General features: G+C 52.1%; 6 protein-coding genes across 6 annotated transcripts; 2 read left to right on the top strand and 4 right to left on the bottom strand.

Moving 5' to 3' along the window:
- Window position 1: 1 nt before the first annotated feature.
- On the top strand, window positions 2–3,510 carry BROUX77_002220 (uncharacterized protein; the record flags this gene model as incomplete). The annotated part of the gene is made up of 2 exons (XM_073746737.1): window positions 2–3,343; window positions 3,403–3,510. 2 exons carry the CDS (start codon window positions 2–4, stop codon window positions 3,508–3,510), a joined length of 3,450 nt encoding a protein of 1,149 aa, XP_073607302.1.
- A 1,908-nt stretch (window positions 3,511–5,418) lies between these two features.
- On the bottom strand, window positions 5,419–7,169 carry BROUX77_002219 (uncharacterized protein; the record flags this gene model as incomplete). Its single annotated transcript, XM_073746736.1, has 4 exons — window positions 5,419–6,567; window positions 6,623–6,667; window positions 6,738–7,013; window positions 7,119–7,169. 4 exons carry the CDS (start codon window positions 7,167–7,169, stop codon window positions 5,419–5,421), a joined length of 1,521 nt encoding a protein of 506 aa, XP_073607301.1.
- Window positions 7,170–9,052: 1,883 nt separating this feature from the next.
- Window positions 9,053–10,934, bottom strand: BROUX77_002218 (uncharacterized protein; the record flags this gene model as incomplete). Its single annotated transcript, XM_073746735.1, has 3 exons — window positions 9,053–10,537; window positions 10,708–10,812; window positions 10,917–10,934. The coding sequence occupies 3 exons, from the start codon at window positions 10,932–10,934 to the stop codon at window positions 9,053–9,055; spliced, it is 1,608 nt and encodes a 535-aa protein (XP_073607300.1).
- Window positions 10,935–11,566: 632 nt separating this feature from the next.
- Window positions 11,567–12,553, top strand: BROUX77_002217 (uncharacterized protein; the record flags this gene model as incomplete). The annotated part of the gene is made up of 1 exon (XM_073746733.1): window positions 11,567–12,553. One exon carries the CDS (start codon window positions 11,567–11,569, stop codon window positions 12,551–12,553), a length of 987 nt encoding a protein of 328 aa, XP_073607299.1.
- A 209-nt stretch (window positions 12,554–12,762) lies between these two features.
- BROUX77_002216 (uncharacterized protein) lies at window positions 12,763–14,031 on the bottom strand (the record flags this gene model as incomplete). The annotated part of the gene is made up of 3 exons (XM_073746732.1): window positions 12,763–13,468; window positions 13,559–13,786; window positions 13,853–14,031. 3 exons carry the CDS (start codon window positions 14,029–14,031, stop codon window positions 12,763–12,765), a joined length of 1,113 nt encoding a protein of 370 aa, XP_073607298.1.
- An 847-nt stretch (window positions 14,032–14,878) lies between these two features.
- BROUX77_002215 (uncharacterized protein) lies at window positions 14,879–15,150 on the bottom strand (the record flags this gene model as incomplete). Its single annotated transcript, XM_073746731.1, has 2 exons — window positions 14,879–14,988; window positions 15,060–15,150. The coding sequence occupies 2 exons, from the start codon at window positions 15,148–15,150 to the stop codon at window positions 14,879–14,881; spliced, it is 201 nt and encodes a 66-aa protein (XP_073607297.1).
- Window positions 15,151–15,537: the final 387 nt, after the last annotated feature.

Genomic DNA, 15,537 nt, shown 5'->3' with positions numbered 1-15,537 from the left:
GATGACGTACATCCGAAAGGACCTAGTCTCAGAGCAAGTCACGACAGCCGACAACATGGGACATCGTGACATGGTGATTGTGCGCCTGAGCCAAGGGACCATGATTGCCAACATATACAACCCAAACCCGGGAGACGATCAACGCTGGATAGCCGCCGCTAAAACACAGGAAATCGTGCGGGGGCAGAAAGCAATACTGTGCGGAGACTGGAACACACACTCACCCATGTGGGATAGTGAATCCAACGAGTCCTCCGACAGTGACAAACTGGTAGATTGGGTTGAGGAGTCGGGGGCCGTCCTCTTGAACGTCCCGGACATCGCAACCTGTCATGCCAACCCAGCATCCCCCTCGGTGATAGACTTGTCATTCGCCACGGTGGAGCTCAACACAGGACACCTCTGCACCACGGAAGTACGCAGTGATCTCGACTGCGGGAGCGACCATGAGGTGTTGATCACGACGGTCACTGGAGCCCCCGCTCAAAGATCTGGCCGCACGGCGAGGTACAAGATGGACCAGATGGACAAAGAAAGGTTTCTGAAGCTGTGCGCAGAAGAAGCCGCTGGCCTCTCAATACATCAAATGACAACTCCAGAGGAGATCGACCTAGGAGCCAGGAGGATCGGAGAAGCTATGACCCGGGCTCTGGATAGGTCCACCCCCAAGACTGTTGGCAAGGGGACTGGAAAACGATGGTGGAACAGTGACTGTGACTCTGCAGTCCGAGAGTTACGCCGAGCGAAAGTTGCGTGGCTGGCACACCGGGGAAACGATGTGTTCGAGCTGTACAAGGCCAAGCGTAAGATTTTCCACGCAGAAGTGCGCAAGGCCAAGAAGGAAATGTGGAAGCGGAACATCGAGGCCATCCAGGAACCGGGTGACGTCTTCAAGGCACTGAGATGGACGCGGGCTGCGGCCACGTACAGCATGCCTCCTCTGGCTTCAGGGAGCAGAACGGCGTCCACGACAACCGAAAAGGCGCTGCTCCTCCTAGACACTCATACACAAGCCGAAGAGTTAGAAGAAGAAGCAACCGAAAACTTGAGCAACCGACGAGATAGGGCAGCACGAGAACTTGGTGAAGTGACCGAAGAGGAAGTCCGCACCGCGCTCTTCCGACCGGGCAACACAGCGCCAGGTACAGACGGCATCCCTAACAGCGCCTGGAAGACCGCATGGAAAGTTCTGGGTCCACACTTGACGGCACTGTTCCGAGACTGTCTGGAGGTTGGTTGGCATCCGAAATCCTTCAAGACAGCCGTTCTGGTAGTCATCCCGAAACCAGGGCGAGATAAATTGCTCCCAAGAAGCTACAGGCTCATCTCACTCCTCTCGACGTTGGGAAAGGGTCTGGAAAGACTGGTGGCACGTCGCCTGGCGGTCCAAGCAGTTGAACTCAAGATCATCCCCCGCGCCTACGCTAGCGCAGTGCCACGGCGCGCGGCTGCGGACCTGACACTAGCTCTGGCGGACAAGATAAAAGGGAGGTCAAGGTACAAAGAGACAACCACTTTCGCCACATACGACATCAAGGGTGCGTTTGACGCCGTGAAGCGAAGACAAATGGTCCGCCGGCTCAGGCAGCAAGGTTGGCCAACGAAGCTGATCAGGTGGGTCGAATCTTTCCTGACCGGGCGAGAGGTCTCCCTGTCCATAGAAGGAGGGGAAGCGGTCACTAGGAAAGTAGGAGGCAGTCTGCCTCAAGGCTCCCCGGTGTCCCCCATCCTCTACATGCTATATATGGCGGACTTGCACAGCACGTGCATGGGACTTGGATACGCAGATGACGGCCTGCTCGCGGTATCGTCAAGAAATGCAAAGACAAACAATCTCTCTATCACCGAACTTCTGTCCAAGGTCGATAGGTGGTGCAGAGAAAACGAACTCGAGCTAGACTGGGACAAGACAGGACTGCTACACTGTCGGCCTGGTGGCTGCTCAGCCAAGAACACCGTCGAGCTTCCGAATGGCAACATCCTGAAGCCGTCAAAGTCCTTGAGATGGCTTGGCGTGTGGTGGGACTCTGCTTTCAACTTCGCGGAGCACGCAAAACAGGTCACGGCCAAGGCCAAGAGAACTACCAACGCCCTTCGCGCACTTGCTGGAGTGTACCATGGCACCCCGGTGAAGAGCCTGCTACATGTGGTGAGGAGCTGCGTGCTCCCGCAACTGACATATGCGTCATCCACGTGGTCTCCCTTCATGCATAAAACCAGAGGGACTCAGAGATTGGAACTGGCACTGAGAGCTGCCCTTAGAGCTGCCCTGCCAGTCTATTGCACGACGCCCATCAAGCTACTGCACATCTTTTCCGCGGTGCCGACCATGGAGATGCTGCTCAGAGACTATGAGAGGGCTGCTGCCATCCGCGCGTCTACGGTAGACAACTACCACCCTTTGTACATCACAGAGCTAGGTGGTCACATAGACGAGTACAAGAAGATGCTTCCGAATCCTATACACGAGTCCGAGAAACTTCTTCCAGAAGAGAAGGGCCCACCGGAGCCCCTGCCCCCGCAGCTGGACAAAGAGGAGGCTGCTGAGCAGCACCAAAGAGAAGTCGCCGAGTCAAACCCAAACACTGTATGGGCCTACTCAGATGGCTCGCGCGACGAGAACGGCAGAACAGGAGCAGGCTGGGCGATCTTCTGCGGAGGCACCAAGCTTTGCGAAGGGTTTGGGTCCTGTGGTACCCTGCGAGAAGTTGCGGATGCCGAGGCTGTCGCTGCCGTCAACGCGGTCCGAGCAGCTGTCGAAAATGCTCCTCCGGAGGCGGGTAGCCTGTACCTGTGCCTCGATAACCTGGGCGTAGCGCAACGCATCGCCTGCAGATCCAAAAAGAATGGCACATCCCAAGGAGAGGTTGATGAGATCCGCCGGTTGCTTCACGACTGGAAGGGAGGCACCGAGCACTTGTCACTGGATGCAGCGGTTGGCGCTGTTAGATGGGTCCCGGGCCACACCAACGTCCCCGGAAACGAGCTCGTCGACGGGCTGGCAAAGAGAGGATGTGAGAGCGAGGTCCTGCTTGTCAGGCCTGGAGGCATGTCCCTTGCGTCAGCACGCAGATGGAAGAAGTTGCAGCTGAACGCCGAGTTCAAGGCGTGGACCGAGAGTTGCGAGCCTAGAAGCCACATTGGGGCTCGCTTCGAGTCGACAAACGCCTACAAGGTTGACTGGCTTAAGGGCCAACACAGATCCACCATCGCTCGCATCCTGACTGCCCGAGCGGGCCATGGCGACTTCGCGGAGTATCATGACCGGTTCGACCACACAGAGGCCAAGAAGAACTGCCCGCTTTGCCAGCAGCCAAAGGAACCCTTCCACCCTTGGTCCTGTGTGAGCAACAAGCGACGACTGCGGAAGAACTTTGTCAAAAAGCTACTCCGCAAAAACAGCTCATGCAAGTATCTTGCAAAGAGATTGGAGGTGAAATGGCGCCATTACAGAGCGCACGCACCGAGAGAGGCGATCCCATCAACGGGCGCAACAATTTCAGAGGATGAACGAGCGAGGGGGAGCGGGGGGAGGTGATGAGAGTGGTTTTGTTTTTTGCTGGGTTTCTGCGTGTTTTGTGTTCTTTCATTTTCTTTGCTATTCCCTTTTTTTTTTTTTTTTTTTTTTACTTGTTTTCTTTTGCTCATAGCGGAGTGTGGACCACTGGTTCTTCGGGGCTTGGGGATGGTGCGCCATCCCGAACACACAGAAACTATGCGGCGTGTCGAGCGGAGGACTTTAAATTTCCGTTCGGTGACCAATCCGGCGTCGTGTGATCTTAGTGATTTTGGTAGACGATAAATATAGTCAAGTCAAGTCTACACTTGATAAGCAATTCAGAGCCTCATTTTCTGCAAGAGTTAACTATCTAAATGTTGATTTGTATATGAAGGAAATCATGACACTTTGTGTCTGACAATCGGGCGTACAGAGCAATTACACCCTTAAAACAACCCTAAAAACATCACGTCAGTCCTGGGAAACGCCACTTCATTTCAACAATGGATCTCCATCTTGACCTACCACGAATTTACCCATGCTGGATTCCCGCCGATTGACCGACAAACTGCTCTGCTAGCTGTGTTGTCGGGAGAAACATCGGCCGATGCCCAGCCATCTGACCCGAAAAAGAGCGTCTTATCGCGGATCAGCTTACTAGCAAGACACTTGGCAATGCCTTGTCCGCGATATGGCTCCTAAGTTTGTTAGCACTATCAAGAGATGGGAATCGTGTTGGAGGGGGGAGTAAACATGCCTCGCAATGCAAACTCGACAAAGATCCATCGGCACCTAAGCTAAAGTCAGCCCCGAGTCTTGGGAGAGTGACGGCTAGATTACAATTGCGCAACTAAACAAACCTAGAAATGCCCAAGCTATGGGTGTCCCGTTTGGAAGCTTAACAAAGAGACTCGGCCAGCTTAGTAGAGTTGTGCTATATCTCGGTCAGTCATTGTAAGCCTGACCAGCACTGCTTTCTGTGGCGAAAAACTCACGCCTGTCGCGGTATGTTTGTTCGTGAAATTACAAGCTGGCAGTCTTGTAATGTTGGCTCTGCCCAAGTCATCCCATTTGGAAGGGATCCTAACTGAGGTACAACATCACGACTGAATAGCCACTTGTCATAGAACCCAGATGCTCGCGGCTCAATGTGAACTCCTGGGCTCTCCATGATAATATCTCGGACGACGTTGCTGAGACTTCCCAGGAGAAGTCCGTCCCATGGATTATTGGACAATATCTCTGGGGTTTGAACGAGAACACGCCCAGTCAGAGTCTGGACTTCTTTGATAACTTTGATCGCCGTTTCTCTTTCAAATGGTGCGTTTTCTGTTGGCGGAGACAAGAGCATGTCGACCTCGGGAGAGCTTTGCGACACGGCATCTTCAATCGTTGAATACATCCACATCTGTGTCTCCCTCCCTGCGCCATAATTGACAAGCGCGGCTGAAAATAGCGCCACAGATGTAGATCCCGTGGCGTTGTGAAGATGGGGGGATCCGGATAGAACAAAGAACAACGGGCCCTGAGTTGGCCGCAGAAGAGCGAACTGCATATATCGGAGCAGCGGAAGGGAAGATGGCAGATGGCTGGACAGCAGAGCTACAGCCCAGCTGTCAATTGTGTCATATGCTACCGTCAAAATATCCATTGCAGTTGGTGTTTAGTGCTTAACTAAACATGCCGCGATATTGAACAAACGTTGGCATCAAAAGGGCCCCGATGACTAATTTCCTAGTCTATCTAAGGATCCTGCCGACACACTATTCACCGCAAACTCTGTTACACATCTTTAAAGCCTCGCGGGCAATCTGTAAGCAATCATGACTCCTAGGTTGAAAACTTCAGTATAACCTCTTTTATATACCCTCGTGACCCAGATATCGCAGCCGCCCAATAAAAGAACTCCAAAATATTCCTTACGCCGAAACCACCTGGCGCCCAACAGCCTGCAGAGCAGCTATCAATCCATCTACAGTGCTCAAAAGCGTCTGCACATTAACCACCACTCTGAAGAAGCTACCCTTGGGCCCCGGCGCATAGTCAATCATGAACCCTCTCTGGATCAGCAGCGCCGTCATTTCACGCGTGCGTCTTGTGTTCTCGTCGTTGTCTTCAGCCACCTTGCCTCCCGGTGCGTAGTAGAAGCAAATCTGCAAACACGGGGGCGGGTTCGACGAGACAAGCTCAAAGTCTTTGCTCTCGCTAACAGTTTGGGCCAGAGTGGAAGCAGCCTCAAAGGCGTGGTCAATCAGTGACTCGAAGCCCTCGCTGCCGTAGTACACCCAAGCCAGGGCCAGCTTGAACGCATCGCCACGGCGACCGCACTGCAGAGTCAAATCTGCCAGATCCCACACCTCAGCCGGCTCGTTCGAGTCGGCATCTGCGTCCGAGCCATGGAATAGATAGCCAGCAGGTAGGGTGTTGGCGCGGTGGAACACCGCCATGTCCGGGGTCAGCAGATATGAGCATGTTACAGGGATGCCGAGCATCTTGTGGGGGTTAACGGTCAGTGAATTGGCACGTTCCGCACCGGAAAGCTTGTGTCTTTGTGAAGAGGAGAATGCGACAGAGCCACCCCATGAGCCGTCAATGTGGAGCCACAGGTTGTGCTCTTGCGCAATGTCAGCCAGTTCGTGGAAAGGATCATAGGAGCCCATGACCGTAGTACCGGCAGTGGCATTGATGTAAAAGGGAGTGAAGCCCTCTTCCTTGGCCTTGAGAACCAGGCGGCGCAGCTCGGCCGGCTGTATGCGGCCCTCGGCGTCGACGGGGACATCCCACACGTTCTTGGAGCCGATACCGCAGGTTAGAGCAGCCTTGGCCACCGAGTAATGACCGTGAGCGCTGGTGAAAACAACAAAGTTGTATGCGCCGTTACCGGCAGCCTTTACATCGGGGAAGAGTGTGCTGCGCGCAATCACTAGTGATGTCAGGTTGGAGGAGCTTCCGCCTTGGCAAGTAATACCACCGGCGCGGGGGCCAGTGAAGCCAATGAGACGCGCGAGAGCAGTGCCAGTGGCCTTTTCAATGACTGTGAGAGCAGGTGATACTTGGTAAACGTGCAGCTAGAGGAGAAGTTAGAGAGCTGTCTAACAGGTCGGATATCAAGATCGTGCTTACGTTTGTGTTGAGGATTGAAAGTACAAGATCTGCGACAACACCGACCTATGAGAACAAGGTTTGTTAGCGCCATTCAACCGCATTCGTCTGGCCTAAGCTCAATATTAGGACTTACTGCATTGTTACTCGCGTACAGCTTGTCCAGGAAGCCCTGGTCCCATGTGTTCACACTGTACTTCAGCACCGAGGACACGAGGTCCAGCACGCCATCCTTGCCCTTGCCTTCAAGTGGCAGCTGGAGCGCCAGCTGAGCAATCAAGTCCTGGGGCTTGAGCTGGTTCACGAGGGCATTGGCTTTTCCAGGGGGAATGTCACCGGTAGCGCGATCTTCGGCGGCGGCATCGGCGGCAGCCACGAAAGGTATCACCAGACCCTTGACGGCTTCGAGAAGCTGTAGCGAGAAAGATGGGTTAGCGGGGAACCAAGAGCCAGGGTAAAAAGACTATTGTTAAAGATGGCTTGTATGTGGGCGCGGATATTAGTAAAAACGGCTTACCTCTTCAACCTCGGCTGCGCGGTTGAGCTGGTTAGTTTTGGATGCCGCCATGATGGGAAGTATGGAGTCTAGGAGTGACAATGAAGGCAGATCAAGCTTTAGATCGTCCAGCCAGAACAAAGGAAAGAAGAAGAAGAGTAAGAGAGGAAAGGGGAGCTTTAACACAAATAAAGAATGTTCATTCAAAAAAAAAAAAAAAAAAAAAAATGACTATGAAGAAAAAATATCAGCATAAAAGAACTAATAAAGTGAAGGGAAAAAAAAACTTATAAACTATACGGAATCCCACGTTATGGGATTCCCATTTCTGATATTTTACTCTAGCTCGCTTTTTCAATGCGCCAGACCCCACTAAGAGGTAAATTCATGTGAAAAAAAGAGAAAAAAAATTGTGAATGCCTCAACGGACGTGCGTACCTTCGGAACAGGATGATGTGATTTGCGCCGGCATTGTTCCGGAGCCCTTCTAGAGGCTGAGAAACGGCAAGGACAACAGTTACATCCAGGTCCAGCTGGCACCAGTGTGAGCTACTACTCGGAATCGGCGGGCCTCGTTGACTCGAGAGCAAGAAACACCAAAGAGCGACCTGTCATATTCCTTGCTTACTTTTCCTCTCGACATCCCATGGCTCTGGTTATTTCTCATCCAGGGTCCAACCACACTCGACCTCAAGGCATGCCTCTAAATCCGCAGTATTCCCTGTAACAGCTCGACCGCCCTACTGCGGCTCTCCACTTCTCGTCTCTCTCTCTGGCCTTGGGAGGTCCTTGGATTCTTCTTTCGCTCATGCTCTTGGCCTTCTTTCTTGCTCGGCCCTGGCCTTTTTTCCCGCCATTCTCAACCCTTTCATTTTCTTCTCTTCCTCTTCCCCGGTCCCCCTCTTTTTTCCACCTGCATTGACCAACTCAGTACTCAAAGAAGAACAAGGGATCAAGGCTCCTGATTTCTATTTCTGCTCATGATTTATACGTTCTATGTAATTCTTCACAGGGGTTCCTAGACCTGGTTTGCTGTGTCGTTCTTCAGGGCAGGATGGTATGCTTCTCGGCCAAGTTGACGTCATCGAGTCCCTCGAGTCACCGAGGTCTTGACAGTGCTAACACCAAAACAAGCAGCTACCAAGTTCACGGCAGAATATGAACAGCATACTTACTCCCACGACTCAAGTAGTTTCCTAGACTTTACACATGGTTCCATCCATTTACATATTCCATGCACTTCAACGCCTAGACCGGCCGTGTCAGATGACAAACCCGGAACGCACGGTTCGGGTCCTCGACCCTAGCTGACTAACCCTGGGTACATACATTGTACGACTTATGATGCCCATGTATGATGCAGGGGAGCGAACCACGACTGTCTTTTAAGAACATCAGCACACCGCCATGTGGACAGGAGACTTACAGGAAAGAAAATGAAAAAGATGTCAATGTAAGAAAATATAATAAAGGGAATGTGATACTAGAGAAAAGAAAACGAAAGTATGGGGGAAAAAAATACAACAGCCCAAGACCCAGATGCCAAAACCCATGAACCAAGCATGCAATGAGAACATTATTTGCCGACAGATGAAAACTTTTCTGCTTCCTTTTAGTGCGTTTTGTTTTGTTTCGCTGGTGTCATCGGTAGTAGTGTAGCGATGCCGCTTCGACAGAGTGGCATAGTGGAAGTAGGTACCGGAATAGACACAAGACACTCGTGGCATGAAACTGGACGTCGGACCGGGCGCTATGCGAAAGCTAGGAGAAAACAGGGCTGCTGGATCAACCAGTCCACATCCAGAGAGCTCATAGAGGCCTCTGCGACTTCATGAAGCATGCTCCTAGGTTTGTCCCCCACGCTTCCTTCTCCTCTGACTTTATGCTCACCCGCCAGCTTCCTGTTCGCTCGTCCGCCCGCCTGTTCATCCACTCACTCTGTTTCCGCGCCAACCCTATTTCTTCTTGCCAAAGCCGCTGCCCTCAAAGCCCGGTCTGGACTTTTTCTTGGCACCGCCACTACCCGACTTGCTGCGCTTCTTGCCGGACGCCCGTTCGAGCTTGCGCTCAAGCTTGTCGTCGACGCGCTTGCGCAGATTCGTCTCGCGCTTCTTCTGCTTATCGGCCTTGGCCTTTTCGACGCCCTTGAGGCGATCGTTCCACTCGCGCTCGCTGCGCTTCTTGACGCGATCCTTGCGCTTGACCGCCTTTTTGAGCGATGATTCGTCGTCGCGAATCTTCTCGCCCTCGGCACGCCGACGCGCCGTCAGCCATGCCTCCTTGTCTTCAATCTCAGCCCGCTTTTCAGGCGTCATAGCCGCGAGGCGCTTCTTGGCATTCTGCAGCTTGAGAAGCGCCGTCTTGGGGTCTGATGGGCCCTTTTTGGCATCGCGGGACAGGCTGTAGGACAGGTCGTGCGACAGCTGCGAGCCGTCGCCAAAGGCAACGCGACCGAAGGAGAGATTCGCTGTGGTTTCGTTGAGTTCCAGCTCCATGCCAGGCGGGCTTAGCAACTGTGGCGAATTGGAGGCGAGCGCCTTCTCGCGCTTCAGCTCCTCGGCATGCTTGGCTGCTTGCCGCTGCTCCTTCTTGTGCGCTTTGCGCGCTATTTGCTTTTCTCTCCGTGACTCAATCAGCTCGTGGCGCGTCCGGACGGGCTTTCCCTCAATTCCGTTGTCTTTGAATCGCGCCGCACGCAACGCCGCCATCTTCGCCGCAAACCGCTCGCGGAACTCGGCTGTGTCCTTAGGAACTTTGATCAGCCGGGGTTTGTCGGACGGTTCCGATTCTGTGTTGATAAAGGGGGAAGCAGGAGACCCTGTACTTGAGTCTTCGGTGGTTGCGGAATTTTTAGAAGCATCTTTGTCGAAAGTGGGGGATTGGGGCGCCGATGTTTCGTCGTCGGTCCATTCATCCGCATTGTCTTTCTTGGCCTGGGCAGTATTGGAAACAGCAGCATTTGCCTTCTTAGGCTCTGCCTTGGGCTTATTAGAAGGAGCGGCAGTAGCCGTAGAAGTCTTGATTGTCTTCTTTTGCTCCGCCTTCTGTTTTTTGCGCTCTAGCTTTTCAGTCTTCTTTTGCGCCTTGGATTCGTCAATGACAGCAGGCTTGGCTATCGCATCATCAGTCGCGTCGACTTGGGTAGCAGGCGTGCTGGAGGCCTCGATCTTGGCTTTCTTGGTGCGCTCCTTGATCTCCTTCAGGCCCTCGCGAGGCTTCTCAGGCTCGATGCCTTCGACCTCTTCGTATTCTTCGGCTTGAGCAGCCTCCTCCTCAAGTTCCTGCAGTTTCCGCTTCTTGCGACCAGCCTCATCCATAACATCCTTAGCTGAGCGGTTTGCATCGTTGTCGGGGTCGAGTCTCGCCTTTTTCGCAGCCTTCTTCTCGGCCTTGGTCTTCTTTTTCTTTTTGTTATTGTGGGGATCAAGGGCAGATTCGTCCTAGTTGGTACGATGAGAGTAAGTACGGGTGGCCACAGATGTTGAGTTTCAAGACATGGGTGGATGTGAGGAGTTCGCCGAGTAGACTTAAATAATCTCAAGACAACGGTCGCAAACGATCGGCCCAAATCATGAATGTGTGGAGACATCGCTCAGGGAGAAGAACGTACTGTAGTGGTAGCAGCGTCGGCCGTCGCATCAGCACCGTAGTAAAGCTTAGAGGGAATCAAGCTAAGCAGGCCGTTGAAGGCTGCGGCGTGATCGCGGATCCGGTCCTATAGCAGACAAACAAGATGACTGATTAGCAAACAAACATCTTCCCGGCAGAGCCGCTGCAGAGGTGCTTGCCCGTCGCCAGGCGACTCCAGGGGGAACCAACCTCGAGCGATTCGGCCATGATGATGATGTGATTGAGATGCGTAGGGTCGATGGTATAGCGAGAGAAAAAGAGCACAGCGAGTCTTGACGCCGCGCGCAAGAGACAACGAAATGCAAGGCGTGGCAGCTGATTTGAAACAGGCACACGCAACGGCGACGGATGTACAGATTCACGATGGATGGGCGACGTGGGCGTTGGCCTTAATGCTTGGCTGGCTGGCTGGATTTATCGGACTCTTTTTTTTCCTGCTTCAAGCCTTTCCACTTCGAAAAGGCGGTTGAAATTTTTCGAAGTGGAGCACGCCGATAAGGCACTAGAGCTTTTTTTTCTGCCTGGCAGAAACTCACAGGCGGTGAGGCCTTCTGTACTGCGCAAGTAGGTCATATGTCTGTTGACACTACACTTTGACTGTGTAACCAGCACTACCTGCTCGATAGTTCGTCGCCAGGACGACATCTCACTCGACTGTCTTCTTTTTTGGTGGTGGAACGTTCAAAATTATGAAGCAGGGCGAGACATTTTGTGAGTCTCTCTTGACATATCCATCCCCTCTCTTTCGTCTCTCAAAAGATCGCAACTTTCGCCCTCTCTATCACAACTAACTAGATCATCTGTTCTCTTTGGCTCATACACTTTCTTCCACCTCAAACATGCCAGCTCTTAAATACAATGCCGAATTCGCCAAGACATTTGGTCCTCTCCTTACCAATCGTGCAAAGGAAGTAACTACTTTTGACGAGGTCAAAAACCTTGCCCACCGCTCTACCGAGGCGTACTGCCTGTCTTATGGAACTCTTACTTCTCCCACTTTCCCTGTCACGGGTGGGATTGCAACCTTCCCAATCTCGATCAAGAGCTTTGATGGTGCTGCAATAAATCTGTATCAAACGACTCTTCCGCAAATGCAGCGGGCCACTGTTCCTCAGCCAGCAGTGCTTTACATTCATCCAGGCGCCCATTGCTCTGGCTCAGCCCAGCTGTCCACACTGATCACAGCGCGCTATGCCCGAGCTGCAGGCACCCCTTTTTTTACCGTAGATTATCGCCTCGCTCCCAAATACCCCACTCCTTATGGCATTGAGGATGCCCTTGCTGCCTTCATATACATGACAGAACACTCCCAGCAGCTCAATATCGACCCCCACAAGATCACGGTTATGGGAGACTCAAGCGGGGGCGGTCTCGCCGCTGGCCTTTGTCTACTAGCACGTGATAGAAACCTTGCTTTTCGTCCAGCTAAACAGTTTCTCTGTGAGCCTATGCTAGATGACCGGACAACCATGGCTGCTGATGATCCCATAGCAGAGTTCCTTGTGTGGACTCCTTCCATGAATCGACTAGCGTGGGAAGGGGTTCTGGGTGCTGACAAGGCGGGAAAGGATGGCGCAGATGTCTCGATATACGTTGCTCCAGCAAGAGCACCAGACCTCTCGGGTCTTCCACCGGCGTATATTGACATTGGCTCGCTCGACTTATTCGTTGGTGAAGCGCTAGCTTATGCGCAGCGGCTATTTCGCGCCGGAGTTGAGGTTGAGGTTCATGTGTGGCCAGGGCTACCCCACATGCATGATTTCTACGGGCTTACAACTACAACTCGGACAATGGGAACTCGTGTCACAGCACTCAGAAAGGCTTGAATGCAGGAGCACCCCAACTAATAATGACACAAACAATACAGACAAGAAATTGTTCTCAAACATATTACCATGTACCTAACAAAGTATCAACAGGAAGCTCAGAAGCCGGCCTTAGTTCTGTAATCCATCAAGGCCGACTAGTTCCACTTAAAGATCTACAATGTCCTTTTTCCTTTTAATCATTTTTAAAGATTAATCTCAGTCAATCTCTATGTACTTTGTTGATTCTTGGTATCCTTAAAAGTGGCATCCTTGTTGTTTTGAGTCTTCGCCTTGATCTCGCGTTGATCGTTATCCACGACCTTGGAAGTCTCGACTTCTTCTGGAACGATTCCCAGTGTCATGACTGCTCCAGAGCTAGCCCTGCGCGTCGAGCAGGCCATCATGACATGCGACGACAAAGGCGATTTGAGAGGAATAGAGCCCATAGACGCTCTTCGGGTGTCCTTGCGCGACGCCCGTGGCAACGGCTGTTTTTTCTTCTGCACGAGGTCGCGTGAAGCGAGATACTCATCAAAGTCTGTCGCCCGCTGGTGGCTATAGGGTGTCGCCAGAATCATAGGGCTTTTTATGGCTGCCTGGCTTGGAGAACACGGTCTATAGTCTGTTGTAATAGTAGGGGTGCTTTGTCTGGGCGACAGCTCACAGTCGTCATGGTCGGCGGTAGTTGGGAGCGATGCAAACGAGCCCCCACTGCTGCGGTGAGTGGATATGGATAGAAGAGATACGGCGAGGCTCTTTCGTGTCGATTTGAAAGAGGTGGAGCTGCTATTACGGGTGTCGTATCCTTCAAGGCCAGCCATGGATGACCGGAAACCAACGGGTCTGGTGCTGGCGGTGATCAGGTGCTCGTCAAAGCCCACGGATCGTGTATATATACGGATGGAGTACACGGCGGGAATTAGCGTACTGATACTGGTTAGGTAGAAACGAGGGGATTGGCAGAGTTAGCATTATGGCGTTCGTAGAACCAAAACGTTTGTCGCCAAGATTGAAGAAACTCACATGAATATAGAATCCAGAACCAACCCTGCTACGGCGTAGTAGTGGCCAGGTCTTTGAATGACGTACACATATACGTCAAGTATGACTGCCCCCACGGAACAGGTTACCTTGACAATGTTGGTGAACAACATGGTCCATGGTGTCAGAGTTTGTGAAACATAACGGAAGACTTCGTAGCCTGTAAAGAACAGAGCGAGGACGGGTAGGGCAATATTGGTTGACTCCCACCTAAAGAGGTGCACCAAAATATCAGTAATCATTCCAGTACGGTATTCGTCATGCTGTACGACTCACACTATTGAAACCGTTGCAGAATCGCGGTCTTCCTCTCGCTTCATAGTCTCGGAGAGCCGCCATCCAAAAACCCCCAGCAAGATGCTCATGGTGACAAACTGCGTTGCCCACATGACGAGAAGAACTGGTCGTCTCCAGCAAGCCCGCCCGAACTGCGCTTGTTGGCGATGGTTACCCATGGTAGCGGATCGTCGGGGTAGTGGATCGTCGGTAGTGGAATGGTAGGAGTTGTAACAGCAGAGAAGACTATGGTACAGAGTAATATGGATGTGTGTATCGTAATGCAAGCTGTACCCGAAGTGAGTAGTAGCAAAGGCACCAACCAGATGGTTATATCCAATAGCGTTGTATGTGGTACTTGTAAGAAAGGTACTGGCCAGTCCAGAATACAAACAGAGCTCAGAGAAAAAAAGTGTTACTCTGCCCTCGCAGTAGAAAAAGAGAGACTACCACACATATGCCCATCTGCGGCCGCGCCTATTCCAGCTCTTGCGGATCTCCCCCCCGCTGCCGCCACACCGCACCGAGCCATCCAAGCACGTCGCTACTATTTTTGACTGTGCCCTCCAGAGAGGGGAAAGCCCCTCTAGTCGCCCAGGCCCAGATGCAACCAACAAAGACTGCGGACTCTCGCTATCACGTAGCGATGCTACTCTGCACACAATTCTCTCTCGTAGCCTCAAGCGTGGAGGTTGGTTGGGCTAGCTGAAGGGCTGATTGGGATTCACCCAACGCCCGGCTATGCTGCATGTTTTCTGTAGACAGACAAATCCTTCTTTGACGCCTGCACTTTTTTTCCAAATCCTCTTAACTAGGCTACATGGTGAAATGAATTCAAGAGGAATGGCATGTGCACGCCATATGTAGCGTCTATCATGAAGTTGATAGACCCTATCAACCCTAATATCATTCACAGCTTCCTGTAGAGTTGGGTCCATTTTCATGGGAAAGCAATCGCTTGATAGAAGAATTAACATTGAATCATTACATATATACGGACAATCTGGGCAGTTATATGCTCATAAGCTACTCCTTGGCCGAAGGAAGAAACACCTTGGTCGCATCAAATGACACCGGGTTTCCGTTTTCATCGCTCATGGAAGGCTGCGACACATCGACCTGGCGAGGGGTGATATCTGGAGTGGATCTGTTAGCATCATCACAGACAAGTGTGGGTTTTGTAGTGTTTAAATGTGCCATCACTCACCCGCTGCGTTAAGCCCAGCCTCGGGCAAAGGCGCAGGAAGAGCCGCCACGGCGGCAGCAAAGATGACAAAGGTGGCGCAGGGGAACTTCATTTTGTGTGGTGGGTTGATGAAAGTGAATTAAAAAAGGTCGACCGGCGACAGAAGAAGAAAAGCAAAGTTGTGAGTGGGAGTTGGAGTGAAGATGAAGTGTGAAGTGATGAGGATGAGAGTCAAAGAAGTCCATGAACAGCGAACGACTGGCTTCTATTTGTATTCAGAGCCATGGACATGTAAAAGCCTCCGGCTCTCCTTGGGTCATCATGAAAACTATCCAGATGCCTGATGCCAATGTGCTCGATGTCTGGCGGCTGCAATGATGCCGCCTCTCTTTGCAGGCTCCTGTTTCATTTGCACACAGCGGAGTTCATGACTTGGGAACACGGAACTCGGAAGTGTCAGGAAACTGGCGGTCAAACAAGCCAAGCGGTAGATCACCAA

This window comes from Berkeleyomyces rouxiae, assembly GCF_048999995.1.
Source record: "Berkeleyomyces rouxiae strain 22BRR77 chromosome Unknown BrBRR77_ptg000002l, whole genome shotgun sequence".
In the NCBI taxonomy this organism is placed as follows: domain Eukaryota; kingdom Fungi; phylum Ascomycota; class Sordariomycetes; order Microascales; family Ceratocystidaceae; genus Berkeleyomyces; species Berkeleyomyces rouxiae.
This window is presented reverse-complemented; position numbering and strand designations above follow the sequence as displayed.